At 46.5% G+C, this 17,173-nt stretch overlaps 1 protein-coding gene across 1 annotated transcript in view; it reads right to left on the reverse strand.

Annotated features, from left to right (window-relative positions):
• Positions 1–16,426, reverse strand: part of SSUH2 (ssu-2 homolog) — a gene marked incomplete at its 3' end in the record, with an annotated part of 29,389 nt that extends 12,963 nt beyond the window's left edge. The window contains exons 1-3 of the mRNA XM_081159597.1: positions 16,384–16,426; positions 776–874; positions 354–435 (exon numbers count right to left, since the gene is read on the reverse strand). Of these exons, the coding sequence (XP_081015723.1) occupies positions 354–435; positions 776–874; positions 16,384–16,411 (209 nt within the window). The 5' untranslated portion in view covers positions 16,412–16,426. The remainder of the gene's footprint in view (positions 1–353; positions 436–775; positions 875–16,383) is intronic.
• Positions 16,427–17,173: the final 747 nt, after the last annotated feature.

Below are 17,173 nucleotides of genomic sequence, written 5' to 3' on the forward strand. Positions count from 1 at the left end.
TGTGGGAAAGCAGCCAGACAGTGAGTCAACAGATGAGAGGGGTTGTGTTCCAACAAAACTTGATTTACTAGAACAGGCAGTGGCTGAATTTGTCCCAGGGGCCGTAGTTTGCAACCCCTGATCTAGACTATGGTTTCAACTCAAACAGCCTGCAGAGGATGGTAAAATACAGATTCCCAGGCCCCGTCCCTAAAGAGTCTGATTCAGGCCTAGATTCTGAGGTCAGGATTGAGATCTGTGGTGCCTGAGATCCCCAAGGAGGGCTCCCAGGGGCAAGGGTGACAGTGAGGACCACCACCCACGTTCCTGTGTGATGGCTCTGGGAGGGTCACCAGAGCACACCTGCAGCTCACCTGTGTTCCAGGAACGAGGACCAGCACGTTTGTTCCTGGCGTCTCCTTGGGGCCTCCAAAGGTGGGAAGAAAACCTGCGGTCCTGGAAGAGAAGGGAGGAGTCAGGGGCAAGCTCAAAGGAACAGATACCTTGGATGAGAGGAGGAAAGACTGGCTGAATGTGAGAAAGAGCAGATGAAGGAAAGAATGATGGTTCCCAGGCCGGCATCATTCTGGTCTTAAAGGGAAATGGACATGGGATGTTCACAGACACAGGGCTTACACCCCATGTCCTCCCATGCCCTCCCAACAGTGACAAAGGGCTTCCCAGAGCCCCCAGAGGAAAGGGGAGCTATCCCAGCGCTGGCCTGTTCCAGAGACGTCCCTCCAACGAGCAGAAGCCCCAGGAAGAGGCTGCAGGAACCCAGACCCCGCAGACTTACCGCTTCCTTGAAAAAGGCAGTCATAGCTGGGCAGCCTCTCCAGGAGTTCAACTGGGGGTGCCAGAGGACTCTCGGCCTCGAAGCTGAGGTCCACCACACCTGCAGAAAGACGGGCAGTCCTGAGCCTCGGGGGGGGGGGGGCATCTACGGCGACTTCACAAGAAGCTGACAAGTGAGGGCAGGTGCATTATTAAAAGCCGCAATCTAATTAAGCCTGGCTCGCTCTGGCACCCTGAGGGACAGAACACATCTGCAGGGTGAGAAGGATGGGCAGGGGTGGGATTGGGCTGTCATACAACAAGCAGACACCAAGATGGCATTAGATGTGCCGGAGGTCCTTTGGGGACACCAGTGAAGGGAAAAGGGGAGAGACAGCAGACAGAGGCAGGGAGGCCTTCAGACCCCAGAGCAGGTCGGACATGTCAGAGGAGAGAGGGCAGGTGGAGCGTGAGCAGGAGCCTCAGAACATGTGTGGCTCTGAGGAAGCCTTGCCCAGGTCCGTGACGAGTCCCAGAGCAAAGACCGTCCACTGTAGGAAGCTGTGTAACACCCTGCTCCACATCTCACTGCCTTCAGGCAACAAACATTTTACCATATTTCATAATTTTGCAAGTCAAAAGTGTGGGCAGGGCTCAGCCGGGTGATTCTCCTGTTTGGCGTGTAATGGGTTAGGGTCTGTTTGAATTTCGGCTGTGGTAACAAAAACACCACAGACTGGGGGGCTTAAGCAACAAGCATTTATTCCTTATAGTTCTGGAGGCTGGGAAGCCCAAGATCAAGGCACTGGCAGATCTGGTGTCTGGTGAGAAGCCACTTCTGGCTTGTAGACAGCTGCCTTCTCACTATGTGCTCACATGCCAGGGAAAGAACGCCCTAGTCGCTTTCTCTTTTTGTAAGGACACTAATCCCATCACGGGGGCTTTGCCCTCATGAGCTCAGCTGGATGTAATCGCCTCCCACAGGCCCACCTGCTAATACAATCCCGCTGGAGGTTAGGGCTTCAACATATGAAATGGCAGGCGTTGAGGGGAGCAACACAGCCATGTAGCCCATAACAGGCCACTCCGTGATTTAGCAGGCAGCTTGGTGGTTTCAGCAAGCCACGCATATGCCTGGTGGCTTGGCCGGGTAGCTGGGAGGCTGGGATCCCCTAGGCCCTCTTAGGGCATTTCTATATGGTCTGCCTGGTAGGACGGTCTGGTTTCTTACATGACAGCTCAGGGCTCAAGAGGGAATGCTCCTAGAGGCCAGAAGTAGACGTGGCAGTCTCTTCATGGGGTCCTCTGTGTTGCTTTGGCCACAGCAGTCTTAAACCTGCCCAGGTTCAATAGGCCCACGTGTTGAAGAGAGAGAGGAGCCTTAAGGAAGCGTGGCCATCCGTAACTCAGTGTCTATCTCCAGGTCATGGAATATGGCAATGTTTATAAAGCGCCTGTCAGGGCGACTGGCACAGAGTAGGAGGCCAGCAAACAGGGATGCCATTCTCAACGTTGTTTCAAGATTATTTTCCTTGGGAAGTTCTTTTAAAACCATTATTTCCCCAATTGGATCAGCATCTGATTCATTTAGTTCTACAGACATTTCACCTTTCCAGGAAAACGGCATGTGGGATCATGGGTTTCAGGAAAATATATGTTGCCCCGTAACATTCCCTTGAAGGGGGATAGGCTCTGACTTAAAAATAGCCCTTGGTTGGTTGGATACCCCTACCATTTGCACAGAAGCTTTACTTTGAGGGAGAGAGAAACTTAGCTGGGTAGGGTTAAGAATAGTTAAAGTAGCCGAAGTATCTACAAGGGCCTTAGTAACTTCCCCTCTTGTGATAATCTCAATTTCTCCTAAAGCATTAGTAAGGAGAGGGGGAAATACCCTCTCATGGTCCTTGGAGCAGCCCTATGCTTGCTTCTGTTTGTTTTCTCTTTGTAGATCCCACTATAGATATTGGCAAGATCAAGTCAGCCACTCCTATTAAAATAACTATTGATAATTACCTCTACCTAATATCTGCCAATATCCTTTAAGACTGATGCCCTAGCTGGAATTAAGCCCATTATACAAGATTACTTTAAAACAGGCTTATAATTCCATGTACAAGCCCCTGTAATTCTCCTGTCCTTCCAGTAAAGAAGCCAAAAGGAAAAGAATGGGGATTTGCACAGGATCTGAGAGCTGTAAATAAGAGAATTATTCCCAAGCATCCTGTGGTTCCAAATCCACATGCTTTATTATCAGCCACTCCTGAGGATTGCCAATATTTTTCAGTAACAGATTTATGTAGTGCCTTTTTCAGCATTCCAGTAGAAAAAGACAGTATTTCTTTGTCTTCACCTGGGAAGATCGACAATTTACTTGGACTGTAATGTCCCAGGGATATACAGATTGTACCAGCTATTTCTCCCAGATATTAAAAGCTGATTGAAATTATGTTAAATTTCCTAGAGATTCCACTCTAATCCAATATGTGGGTGATTTACTTTTATGCTCTAGGACATTACTAGACACCCAAAAGGACACGATTTACCTATTGCAGCAGCAGCTATAAAAGAACATAAGGTCTCGAAGGATAAGCTTCAGTTTTGCTTACCTCAAGTAAGATGCCTTGGCCATCTCATATCTACAGATGGGCTACTGATTAACCCTGAAAGACTTAGCGGAATCCCATCTTCTCTTCCAAAAACAAGTAAGCAGCTTAGAAGATTCCTGGGTTTGACTGGATATTGTCAAAATTGGGTTCTAAACTTTTCATTACTAGCCCAGCCCCTATAGGCCCTATTAAAGTCAGATCAACCTGATCCAATTCAATGGAACCCCAACGGGAAACAAGCTGTAGAGGCTCTAAAGGAAGCATTGTCTAAAGCTCCTGCTCTGGGACATCCAATTTTAAACTTCCCTTCCTTTTCACACATGAAAGTAAAGGAAATGCTTTGGGAGTTCTAACTCAGAAACATGGACCTATAGGAGATTATGGTCAGCAACTAGACTCAGCGGCCAAAGGGCTCCCTCGCTGCTTGAGGCCACCTCTGCGAAAGCCATGCTCCGTAACCAGACAGGAGAGATAGTTTGGGCTCTCCTTTAACTATTCCTGTTCCTCATTCTGTTGAATCTTTGCTGAATTCTCACCACGCTCAACACTTCTCTGTCAGTCAATCGGCTTCTTATGAAGTGCTCCTGCTCTCCACACCTAATTTTACTTTAATTCAGCGTCATCGCCTTAATCCTGCAGCTTTGTTACCCTCTTTACAGGATGAAGACACCTACAGTTGTGTTTTGCTTACTGACTACCTTCTTGCTCCTAGGAATGATTTACAGGAAGCTCCTATTGATGATGCTGACTTAATTTGGTTCACAGATCTTATCTGAAAGATGAACAGGGTCACTACCGAGCTGGATATGCTATAACTTCTGTGGTGGACATAATTGAAAGTTCTTATCTACCTGAAATAAGACCTGCCCAGCAAGCTGAACTAATTGGTCTAACTCGGGCTTGTCAGTTGGCCAAAGATCAAGTAGCCAATATTTACACTGAGAGTTGCTGTGCATTTGGTGTAGCTCACGACTTTGGAATGCTACTGAAGCAGAGAGGCTTCTTAACCTCCTCAGGGAAGCCCATAAAAGTGGAAAACTGGTTGCAGAATTTTTAGATGCCATACAGCAACCAAAACAAGTGGCAATTATCAACCCCAGGGCATTCTAAAGCTACCACCATGGAAGCAAAAGGAAATCATTCCGCTGATGCTGCAGCTAAGCAGGCAGCCTTGAACAGTCCAGTTACCCAGACCCAAGAATGTTCTTTGCTTTCTAGTAAATCAGTAAAAGATTATCTTTTCCAGTTTCAACAGACAGCTACAGAGGAAGAAAAGAAAATATGGCAAAAAAAAGGGGGAACATTTGACCCAGACAGACAGATATGGCTTGGACCCAATCAGAAACCTATTTTACCGAGAAGGGCCCAACTCCCTATACTTCATCATGTACATGAGCTAACACACAGGGGTCCTGAAAAGATGGTTTTATGGAGTAACAATATTACTGGATACCTTCTCCTACTATAGCTCATAAAGTGTACAGAGGATGTTCTATCTGTCCCAAGTATATCCCAGGAAAACCACTCCATGGATCCCAAGGACATTTCCCACTTCCTTTAGGTCCATTTGAGGTATGGCAATTGGACTTTATCCAAATGCCACCACTTCAGGGATACAAATATATATTAGTTATGACTTGTATGTTTTCTCACTGGGTTGAGGCATACCCTTGCAGGACAGCAACTGCCTTAACTGGTGGTAAGTTGTTATTAGAAGAAATAATTCCCAACTGGGGAATTCCCTCTGAGTTACATAGTGACTGAGGGACCTATTTCATTCGACAAATAATAAAATCCATCAGTAGCATTTTCACTGTGCCTACCACCCCCATTCTGGATTGGTGGAATGAACCAATGGTACAATCAAAATTCAACTAGCCAAACTTTCAGAAAACTTTCATCTCCCCTGGCAAAGACTTTTCAAGGTCGAGAAGCTGTCGACCACGGAGGCAGACAGCTATCCCAACACGTCAACAGGGCCTGTATGCTCACACATTTCTGCTGCTCAAACCTTGTTCGTATATCACCTAAGTGTTATTGATCAGATGCACCTAAAATGATTTTTATAGTGTTGTCCTCCTTATGGTTTCCTAGTGGAAACAATATCTGTCTCCCCAAACCCCTACCTTATTAGACATGAAAAATTTTACTTGGGTACCTGCTAATCTTTCCCACCTACTACACAATGATATTCTGATTATTAGATATGACAATAAAGTTAATGCTTTGTTGGCCACACATTGGTCTTCTCCTACTATCAATATAAGCTTTGGCACATTTTTTTCTGGATATTCCTATTATAAAGGACCCATCTTGGGCAAATACCTCCAAGAACACCTCCCTGATAATTCCCCTGGTAGAATTACAGATGGACCTAATCTAGATGAATATCATATAGCTATAGGAATGGATCATGAAAAGCTAAGAGAATTACCTGGATATGATGGGAGAAGGCTTGTGGCAACCTGGCCTGTCTGTCTCAGTATATCTTGTCCTCAGACTCACCAGCTCTTATGGCTGGATGTCTGTGAAACCAGAAAAAAAATCAATGGGTCCCCATTTCAAATATCATTGGGATTACATGGTGGGTAGGTAGTCTGTAACTACTCTACCCTCTTGCGTCCTGGATGCTTGTGGGAAGCCCTGTGGAACACTCAAACTCTCACTCATTTTGGGGTTACCTCTACCCATTTAACTATGGCATGGGAAACTCAACATCCTGGGGTCCATTCAGTATGCCCCAGCTGCTCCCAAGCCATAGCTACCCGATGGCGACAGCATTCCTGGCGGATCCGACAACATTGGCCCTCTCAAAGACATCAAAGGGGAATTCTTGGAGGAGGGGGGGCGGGCCTCGGTATTCTGGGACAAGCTGAACTTGCAGCTAATGAAGAATGGCATTCATTAGAAAAAGACTCTTTAGCTAAACTAGGTCATATAGACGGAATGCTGTTTCAAGAAGGAAAAGGGTGGGAAGCAGCCTGGAAAGACAATAAAGCTTTAGCTCAATAGATAGAACAGACTATAAAAACTCATGCACAACCCCAACAATGGGAACGCGCCTGTACCCTAACTCCTGTTGTCTGTGTTAACGCAAATGAATCCGGACTAGCTATGAGACAATGGCCAACTATAATGCGTGCGGAAGCTCAGGCCAGACACTTATGGGACCCATATGTTTCCCCTGGAATTTGGAAAATTTTGGATGGGAAATGCGGTCTACAACATTGTGGCTTAAGAGCCCAGGTACCCCGGTTAGATCCTAAGCTTAAATTCTCAGTAGTTCAACTGGCTGGCATGGGACCATCCTCAAAAACACTGGAATACTTCCAATGGGAAGTAGATGGGCCATATTTAGAAATAACAAACAATGGGAACCCATCTCACTATCTGATTGTGAGAATTGAAAATGTGAATGGTCACATCCTCAATCTATATGGAATACTGAATTCACCTAATCCTAGCCTATTGTATATACCCCAACAAATAACAATATTTGGTATATGGGAAAGGACTGTTTTTGTTGGGAAGGGTTAGAAAATTCTTCTAAGTGTTTTTTATTGTAATAATACCAAGTTTACATTAAATATTACTGGAATATGGTAGTAATACTGAAATTATAGGCAAAATAACTTTGCCTGAGATTAATAAAACCTATGATAATATCGATACTGAAAATCCAATGTATTGGGAAATTGGACTTAAACCTCCCCATGAAGTCATTTCTAAGGAAGCTAACTGGACAGAAGAAAAATGAGAGCTTCTGGATAATGAAATAGTAGAGAATCTTAATTCATCTGGCCAAACATATTGTAAGGCACAAGTGAGAGTGGATGAAGGAGGAAAACATATAATTAGCTTATTAAAAATTATGATAATACATGGAAAGGGTTTTTCGGTTGGCTGGAATGCTTATTTAACCCCTCAGACCCTTCCTTGTCTAGTATTAGACATTTTCTGTTCCTAATTGGTGTTACTGATTTAATACTTTGCTTTTGTTCCTGGTATGTACATGTTATACTAGATGCAAGATGACAAAACTTAAGACAAGCAGCAAAAAGACTTGGATCATGGTAGCTCAAAAATCAGAAATGATCCAGAGTATTTTTTTAACAAGGACATATAGGATCTGACTGTCTCCCATTCACCTGCCTTTTTATTTTTAATAATAATAATTTGATCTTGAATGCCATCTAAGGTTACAGTCTTGCCCCATCCCCAGTGGCCCACCCTGTTCAGCAAGACAAATGCTGACCCTGAGACGCCCTAGGAATGAGCCTTCCTAGCACCGTGGGACCCCTTATCCAACCAAAAGGTTGGTCATCAGCACATCTTCGGATTGATTTATGACCAAAGGGGGGATGTGTGGACAAAAAGGGGCCACATACTAAACCCGACAAGCTCAGGGGAGGCCTACCTGGCGACCTTCCAAACTCAGAGACCTAAAGTGACCACAAAGAATGGTCTGAAATTAAAACTTTTTTAACTAAAAACAGTTTATGATCGGCAGTCATGTCCTAGGCTGGTATCTTCCCTGACAAAGGTCGATCTTTACCTTAACTGAGCCTGTCTGTTGTCTTTTTGCATCTATGATAACATGTCTTTGGAATGTCAAAGTAATTTCCTTTTTCCTGACCCCTCGAAGCACAGGTGTGCTCTGCAGAGATCACAGATCCCCTCGCTGTCACTGAGTTAACTGTTGACTGTAAACTACCCTATACCTACCTATATAAAAGAAGTGTGTGTCTCTCATTTTACTTTTCATCCAATCCCAGAAGTTGCCCCACTTCGCTCTCTCCCGCCGCCCTACTCTATCACCAAGGGATTTCATGTGACCCACTTATGTCCCCTCTTTTTGTTGTATAAAATAAGGTGCAACTGCCGTTCTCTGGAGCATTTTCTCAGTCCGTTAGGATTTTGCTGCTCAGCAATTGTCAATAGTTTGGCTCAAATAAACTCACAAAAATTCATCACCGGTTTGAATGTTTCGTATGTTGACACCCTCTAGGGGGGTCTAACCTGCATGACCAGCTACGCGCCAGGGGAGGAAAGGTCAGGGGCGGGTCAGAACCGCATGACCAGGGATATGAAAGGTCAGGGGGCCTAACCGCAGGGCCAGTGATACGCTAGGGGAAGAAAGGTCACCCTGGAGGCGAGGCCCTTGTGTCCCAGTTTTGTCCACAGCTAGGCACCCAGGGCTTTCCACCCTGGTGACCTTCTGTACCTGGCCCATCGTCCTTGCTCTGCGCACGCCTGTCTAACTACCTGTCGTGTAACCACTATGCTGTACACCCAAAACTAATACAAAATAATACTGAATTTTAAAAAATAAAAATAGTGCGGCCAGCATGGCTCAGGAGTTGAGCATCGACCTATGATCTAGGAGATCGAGGTTCGATTCCCGGTCAGGGCACAGGCCCGGGTTGCGGGCTCGATCCCCGGCAGGCGGCGTGCAGGAGGCAGCCGACCAATGACTCTCATCATTGATGTTTGTCTCTCTCTCTCTCCTTCTTCCTCTCTCTGAAATCAATAAAGACATATTTTAAAAAGAAGAAGAAGACAGGGTAACTTAAATGTTGTGTCTTCCCATTTATAGAATTACAACAATTTTTTTTAAAAGTAAAAATAAAATTTTTTTAAAACCTCATCTTGATCTGTCAGGCTATGACATAGATACATACAGCCTGAGACCCCAAGCAGGAAAGCATAATATAAGAACTGGCCCCCGGAAACCTGGGACAACTCATGAAGCACCTCCCCACACTCTTGTGGTTTCACCCCACCCTCTCACCTGGAGGCATGGAAGGCAGGAGTCTAAGAATCAGAGAGGCTACTCCAGAATTCCTAGGGTGCACAGCGGTGGAGTTAGAGCAGGGTAGAGGCTCCTTGTTCCAGTTCCAGTCCTCTGGGCCACCCCTCAAACCTGTTCCCTGAAGCCCATCTGCTGAGGGACAAGAATCCCGCCACTATCTTTCTAGCTGCTCATCTAATCACAGGAGCTTGGCTCTGAAGGGTGAACTGATAAAAATGGTCAGTGGAGGATTCTCTCTGCATTGTCACTGAAGCACACTCAGGTCATACCTCCAGCTGATCCACCCAGGGCCTTCCTTTCTTTTTCATTTCTTTTCTTTTTTTTTTTTTGGCAGCTCTTTAAAGCTTATAGCTCTTGACCGCCACAAAAAAAAAACAAACTGTCCTTTTGAGTTTAATAAAAACAGAGGCCAGAAGGATAAGCGGATCTTGTTCTAAATTTGAGCAGCCTAGTTTGTCTGGAAGTGGAGATGGCAGGTGGTGAGAAAGCCTGAAATGCTGAAACAAATGGCCAAGAACAATGTGTGGGGGCGTGTCGTTAAGACCAATGAACAACCCTGTTCTATCTCTCCCCCCAAATTAGAAATGTCTTTGTCTTCAAACATATGCATCTCTAAGGTTCTTTCTCCTTGCCAGAGACTTACAAAGGAAGCTGAAACAGAAGAATGTTCGAAGATGTAGAGTGCCCTTTTAGCAGAAAAACATCTCTGTAAGCAAGTGACTCTGCCAAGAAACAGGTGAGAGAGGCAGGGTGGACATGGGTGTGGCGCAAAGCGACATCGTCCCAAAGCTTCAAACTGAGGCCAGCCAGTGGGTACTGAAGTCCCCAATATAATATGGGATTATTCATAACTTGGTCCCCAATACTGTTTTGTTTCTAATGAGTTTATTAGCATTCTGAGCTAGTTTAGCCACCAGGGATCCAGGGACCCGAAAATATTTTCTATAAATAGTCAGGTTGTAAATACTGTAGACTTTGTGGGCCACGTGGTCTGTCTCAATCACTCATCTCAGTTATTGTGGCCTCAAAGCAGCCACGGACGATACACAACTGACTAAGAGTGGCTTTGCTCCAACAAAACTTTGCAAAAACAGGCCGTGGGTCAGATTTGGCCCTTGAGCCATATTTTGCCTACCTTGACCTAGACACTCACCTGTGAGGATGGATTTGAGGGGGGTCAGGAAGGTGAAGGCTGGAATCTGAACTTTCTGGGACCAGGACCCATGTATGTCATTACAGTTCCCATGAGCCCAGTTATCAGAAGTAAAGATGAAGGTCAGGGTTGGACTGTAGCCAGGTGACTGGACGCAGAATCCCTGAGGTTCATTGGCAGGAACCTGGGCTCTGCTCCCCTGGAGCTGAGCCATGTAATACATGAGCCTGTGTCAGCCACACGCCCTTGCAGAACTTAATTCCCCCAGTTGGGAAACAGAGCGGGTATTAGTGCCCATCTAATGAGACAATGCGAACGCAGCTCTGAGCCCTGAGCCTGGCATTTAATAAATGCTCGATGTCGTGGGCCTGAGGAGGCAAGGTCTTCCTCTTTCTTTGTGTTCCTTTAACCAGAGAATAGGGAAAATGTCAAGCATAGAAAGAAAGCAATGGCCCCCCGCCCACCCAGAAGTCTTGGGTCGGCTAGGGCATCAATACTGTCCTTCAGGAGGAGACAGGGAAATGCCATGTGGCTGCTCTGTCCAGCTGGACTCCAAACAAAGGGGCAGGAAGAGGGGAAGAATGAGAGGTGGGAAGCTCAGGGCTCCATCCATCAGCGGGGAGCCAGCCTGACCTCCAGGGGCAGGCGTAATTCGTCAGAGCTAAATTAATCGTCAGAGCTAAATTAATCTCACCATTATGTTATGTACAAAAATAAAGGACTCCAGGCTGCATCATTTCCTGTGCAGATCTCATCAGGCACAACAGGAACGCGGACGTCACCAGGCATTGTGCGACACCCAGAGTAGGGCACTCCAGAGGAGGCCACCAGGGACTTCACTGTTTCCCCGGTGTCGGGGCTGTTCCAGGGCAGCCGTGAAGCTGGGCCGCCCCACCCTAATGCGCACATTGCATCCTGTGGCTCATGAGGGGCTGGTGCAGGCGTGATCTCTTTTGCGCTTCACGACAACCACTGTTTTCCCCATTTTATAACAGAACGAGATGAAGCTCAGAGGTGTGATTTGGGGCAACAAGTTCAGACGTTCATAGCCGAGACAGAAACAGTACTTAGAACTCAGGTCCCAGTTCCAAGGACAATGATCTTTCCACTTAGCTGAACACCCTACTGCCCCGTGCAAATGGCATCGGGCGGTGGTTGCTGAGGCGGCTTTGCAAAGTGTTACCGAGGCCGTGTTTCTGCTCACCAGCCACTAGCTGCTTTTTGTTTGTACAGAAAGGAATTTTCCTTGTTAAAAAGGGCATAATTAATGGATAGCCTTTCTCTTTTAAATGTCAATCCCTTTCTTTCAGAAGGATAAACAGAGCCCACGCCTTCTGCCCCTGGTTCCAGATTAATCATGTCACCAGCACTGAAATCCTGACACTTCTCTGCCACTTCTCTGCTCCTACCACTATCTTGCTTTAGTTTATTTCATATTTTATCTCCTTCAACAGGTGTAAGAGCCCCTTTTAGACAGGGAAACCCTTCTCTCTTCTTGCATACAGTTGGTGCACATAAATGCCTTATAATTTAAATTATGCTTAAGATGATGCAAGAGAGATTCTAGTGGTCAGATTCACAGAGACAGAAAGTAGGATGGTGTTTTCCAGGAGTGGGGGTGAGGAGAATGGGGAGTTTTTATTTAATGGGTAGGGTTTCAGTTGGGGGAAATGAAAACATTCCAGAGATGGATGGAAATGATGGTTGAACAACAATGTAAAGGTGCTTAATGCCACTGAGTGCACACTTAGAAATTGTTAAGATGGAAAATGTTATATTATATGTATTTTACCACAATTTAAGTTCAGGTGATTATAAGATAAAGAAAAGAAGTCCTGTTTTGTCAAGAAGAACAAACAGGCAAATAATTGGCTGCACTAATTAAAGGCCTTCCTAGCAAGACCAGAAAGCCTGCCCAGGCCATCCCGTGTCTTAAACACCGCAGGGGCTCACCACTACCCACAGCTAATGTCCAAGCTCCTGAACTTGTCAGATAAGGCCCAATATTACCTATGGGACAGGAAGATAAGGTTCTTATCTCCTCCCATGATGGGGAAAAACTCTTCCTATGTTGTCCAGAGCAACTCCTCCTCTGGTTGTCCAGAGAAGGGAAGACAGCTAACTGAGGAGGGTGAGGTCTTAGGGACAAAGAACAGAGCAGAAAGACGGGGGAGAGAGAGACAAGCCTGCTTGAGGCTCAATAGAGAAGTGTGGGAGCTTCGGGGTGGGGACACTGAGGAAATATTTGGAGGAGGAACTATAATGTGAGTAAGACCAACATCAAGAGAAATGGGGGGAGGAAGACCTGGGAGAAGTTTTCCCTGGACTTCTGTAGCCCCTCTGCTGGGCCGGGGAAGAATGCAGCAAGTGTCACAACATGTTTTCACTAAGTGGGAATGTAAAACTCGTGCTCTGTAGAAGGTGCCATCGGACCCAGAGAGGCCCACATGGGGCCCGGCTTTCTAAGAGCTGCCTCTCCTTTCTGGAGGTGACCTGTCACTTCATGACACTGAGGTTTGCATTTATCTTCACACATACACTGTGGCGTTTCTCCCAGCCCTTGCTCTGATGTGTCCGACCATGCCACCCCATCACCTGGCTCAGGCCTATTCAGCCCAGATCTCACCCCCTGCGAAGCTGGCCGGGGTGTGGTTCTCCTCCTGTGGGACCTCAGAACGCCACTGCTTTTGAGAGAGAACTCCACTCCCTGTCATTGCTTTTGCCAAATGGCTTTATAAGAACTATGACTTGTAAAATGCCTGTTCGAGGTCTTCCTCCCCTACTAGACTTTGAAACCTTGAAGGCAGGTCTATGTTTTACTCCTCCTGTTCCCCCAGCCATGAGCACAGCACAGAATAGCTAGGCTGCTGTGTAGCCTTAGAGGAAAAATCACTTAACTTTTTAGGGCCTTCATATCCTTTCCCCAAAACAGGGCTTGGGAAGCATGGTCATGAGAGGAGCAAACAGTGCAGCAGACAAGAGAGAGCTCTGCAAACAAATTTGGGAGAGTTCTTGGGATCCTCTCTAAGCTATGACATGATGTCATTAAAGATTTTATTTCTTACTCCCCAAAGGGGACAGTATTTTTCCATTAGGAGTTTGCAGACCCACAATCCTCTTCCAGAAATGTGGCAGCCAGAAGGAAAGACCAAAGGGGCCCTGTGAGGCCAGGGCCAACCTGGCAGGAAAGGCCTGCATTCCTGGTCATCGTGCCTCCATCCTAAGGGATGGGTAAAAACGCTGAGTCTCAAGGTCAGTGACTAAGGCTCTTGGCAGCTGGTCTCCTGCCAGGAAATCCAGCATCCTTTCTCACTCTGACCGTGATAGCTTCAGATCCAGTCTCAGATCTCCAACTCAGAGCTGAGGTGAGGGGCACTCTAATGCGCAACCCTTTGGGGAGCAGAGCTGGTCCGGATGCCAAGGGGAGAGTCCCATCTCTTCAGCACTGTGTCACTGATGGTGACAATTTTGTGGCCTCAGATTATTGCCCCCACCTCCCTAGGGACCAATCCCTAGGAGTAAGGAGGTATCACCGAGGTCCTATCGTCCTGGACTAGAGATGCCTCCTCCTAAAATTACCAGGGGCTCCAGTTACAGCCCATCTCACTTGAAGAGGCTCTTGCTTACCATTTCTGGGAGGGGTGTAAGTCTGCAACAAAAGAAGTTATATTACAAAAGATATGGTTTTTAGAGTAAGGGCGGGGATTTTTCCTCTTCAGCTCTGAGCTAGGACTTCTCCCTCTAAGAGAAGAATGATTACAAACACATTACATCTGGGACCACTGAAGAGCCAGGACCTGGCCAAGCTAGAGAAGAAAGGGCTCTGGAAGAGTTCTTATTTTAAACTTAGGACAGACAGGTTCTGAGTAGCCTTTGGGTGTAGAATAAAAACCAAAGAGTAGAAGCTCCAGGAAAAGAGCTATCAACTCAATGTAAGAAAACATTTGACAGTGTCAGCTGTAGAAGGGGGACCAGCCCACCACGGAAGGTGCTCCAGTCAACGGTGGGAGATCCTGCCTCCAGCTGGTGATGCTGTCAGAGGCATCCCAGCATCTCACAGCGGCTGTGCTAAATGGCCTTCAAGGTGACTTCCATGTGGGTGTCACATCCCAGAATGTCCCTCTCCATGCCACCTTTGGTCCCAAAGTGTATCACTGGAGGAAGATAGTCTCTCATTGAAACTGCCCACATTATAGACTCAAACACTAAGGGACAGCACTTTGGTGACTGGGAAGGGTAACTCATCTGGACAAAGTGGGGGCCGTCTCTCATCTAAGAAGGGACATTTAAATTATGGAAGTCCTATAGCAATCAGTAAGTCTGAAACCTGGAGAAAATGTACTTAGTTCCAGAGTTCATCAACTTAGTCTCTAAAAACTTTTCTGGACAATCCCCTTTCTTGCAGTAGACCCTGAGTGCTGAAGTGAGGGTTGATTGTGTTAGAAACCAGCACAGAAGGTGACCTTATGACAGAACCAGGGTCTACCATACATTTTAGAATGTTAAGGGAACTAAAGTGTTCACCTTACTCTCACCCTGCTTACTGAAAGGGTGATGCCAAGACAGAAACCTCACAGGTGACAATATCTTCATTAATAACAGTTTAACTTTAAAACTCTAGGGGACAAAATCCAATCATTTTCTAGAGTCAATATTTACTTCATGCGTACTCTGGACTGAGTGATGTGTTAGGCACTGTACATCCAATTAATCCTTCACTAAATCTAAAAGATGACACCATCTCTGTTTTAAATGGAGGAAATAAAGCTCAGAGAGGTTACGTGACTTAAAGTCACCCAGCAATTAGGAGGCACAGCTTGGATTTGAATTGAGATCGGACTTAGCCCATTTCTACTAAGAGAAAATCCCAATATAAATGATTACCAGTGAGCAGTGTTTTGAAGAGGAAAGATTGCATTTGAATGCTAATAGAAGCTTATTAAAATAAGACTGTAAATACACAATTTCCAGCATATCAGATTAGGTCCTCCTCAAACACATGCTAAAGTATCTCCATACGGCTTCCACTTCAATATGAAAAAGGGTTCCAACAAAATTTAAATTGAGCTCTAAGATTAGCATGAGTCCATTTTATATCCCACATCAGCGGCTCTGAAGCTTAATGCTTTGAGATAACAACCTTAAAGACAACAGAGAGTGCTGGACCCTCGAAGGGCCTTCAAGGTCACCCAGTTCAGTGACTACGAAAATGTACTAGTGTTAGAGGCCTCTCTGGGATTCAAATGAAATCTGTGGACCCCCCACCTCCAAAAAAAAGCACATTCACACATTTTGCCCACAGCTTCATGGCCTTTAAATTAAGAACTCCTCACCCAATCTCCTTTTATAGATGAGAAAACTGGGGCTCAGAGTTAAATGACTTGCCCATGATCACACAGCCAATTTATAGCAGAGAAGATTGACAATTAGCCTCCCAATTCCCAATCCAACACTGTACCACATTCCTCGTTCCGAATTCAGGATCAAAAATTTCCATTTTTTAAACATAGCACATTTTTTTCCTAAAATACCATTTCCTTCTCCATCTCTTTAAATAGTCCTTAGATTCCATTGTACTTCTGTCCCAGTAATGACAGGATGGGGTCACCCAGGCTGTTTGAGGAGCAGTAATGAACACACGGGCTCTTTGCTAGAAGGAGACCATGAGTAGAGACCTTTCATGACATTTCTTTACAATTAACCTCATCTAAGAACTGATCCCAAGCATGATTGTAATAAGAAGCCCCACAGTCACACTCACTTTTGGCTCTGGAGGAGTGGGGACTGCCGACTAGAGAGAGGAAGTATAAAGACTGCAAGACTTGGACAGTATTAATGTCACTGGGGAGAAAAGTTCTCATCTTGGGTGTTTGCCGTCCTTCCCCGTGGCCCAGGGGCCCTTACAGAACACCAGCCTGCAGGCTGTAAACGGGCTCCCACAGGAAAGAAAGGGGGGAAGGAAGGGATGCTCTCAGCAGGGCACACAGAGCCTGGCACAGAGCTCAGGGCTCGGGCCCGCTGCAGAGGTGGGTGCCCCACGCCCACCGGGCTGTACTTACTGTCCCCGTCACTCAGACCCCTGTCCATGGTCCAGATGTCCAGCCAAAGAGGTGTCTGCCCTTCCAATGGGCTCAGGCCACCGGGATCTGAGGAACTACCCTCAGCCCCTCCCAGAGCGGCGGCCCATTGTTACCCGATTTGAATACAACGGAGGGAAAACAGCAGAGGGGAAGACCTTGCCCATCAGAGCAGCTGCTCCAGACCGGACCCAATCCACAGGGGCTCTTGGAGCTCCTACTCACTAGACTTTGTACTTGCCAGTCTCTTGCTGGGAGCCTCTAGTCGCCTGGGTCCTCACGACCCTATGCGGTGGGCACTTTTACAATGCCTACTTTTCTGAGCTGAATTCAAATCCTCATGTGTCTGACTCTAACGTCAGAGCTCTTGACTGCAGTGCTGCATTGCCCACCTGCAGGAGGCAGGCTTCTGAGTGTTGGGGTGGGGGTGGGGGGTACATAAAAGTGTAATTACCATGAAGAGGTTGCCTCCCCATTCGGGAGAGAAGAGATGGGTGGGGCCCCTCAAGTCTTAAGCCTCAGCATCATCTCACTGGGGAAGAAACAAGGTCACACAGCACATTGTGGGCACAGCCAGCTCCTGACCCAGGCTATGTGGGCCACTGCTGTCGCCACACCAACCCAGCCCCACTGTGGAATACCTGTGGCTTTTTTCAAGGTTCTTCCCAAGCCTTTCGCTTGGGGCTCAGTATCCTTCAACCCTCTGGAAGATCACCTCCTCTCCTCTGGATGAGTCTGAACCATGAGCACCTGGTCCTGGGCCACCTGGTGG

Source organism: Miniopterus schreibersii (assembly GCF_964146895.1).
Source record: "Miniopterus schreibersii genome assembly, chromosome: 15".
Taxonomy (NCBI): Eukaryota; Metazoa; Chordata; class Mammalia; order Chiroptera; family Miniopteridae; genus Miniopterus; species Miniopterus schreibersii.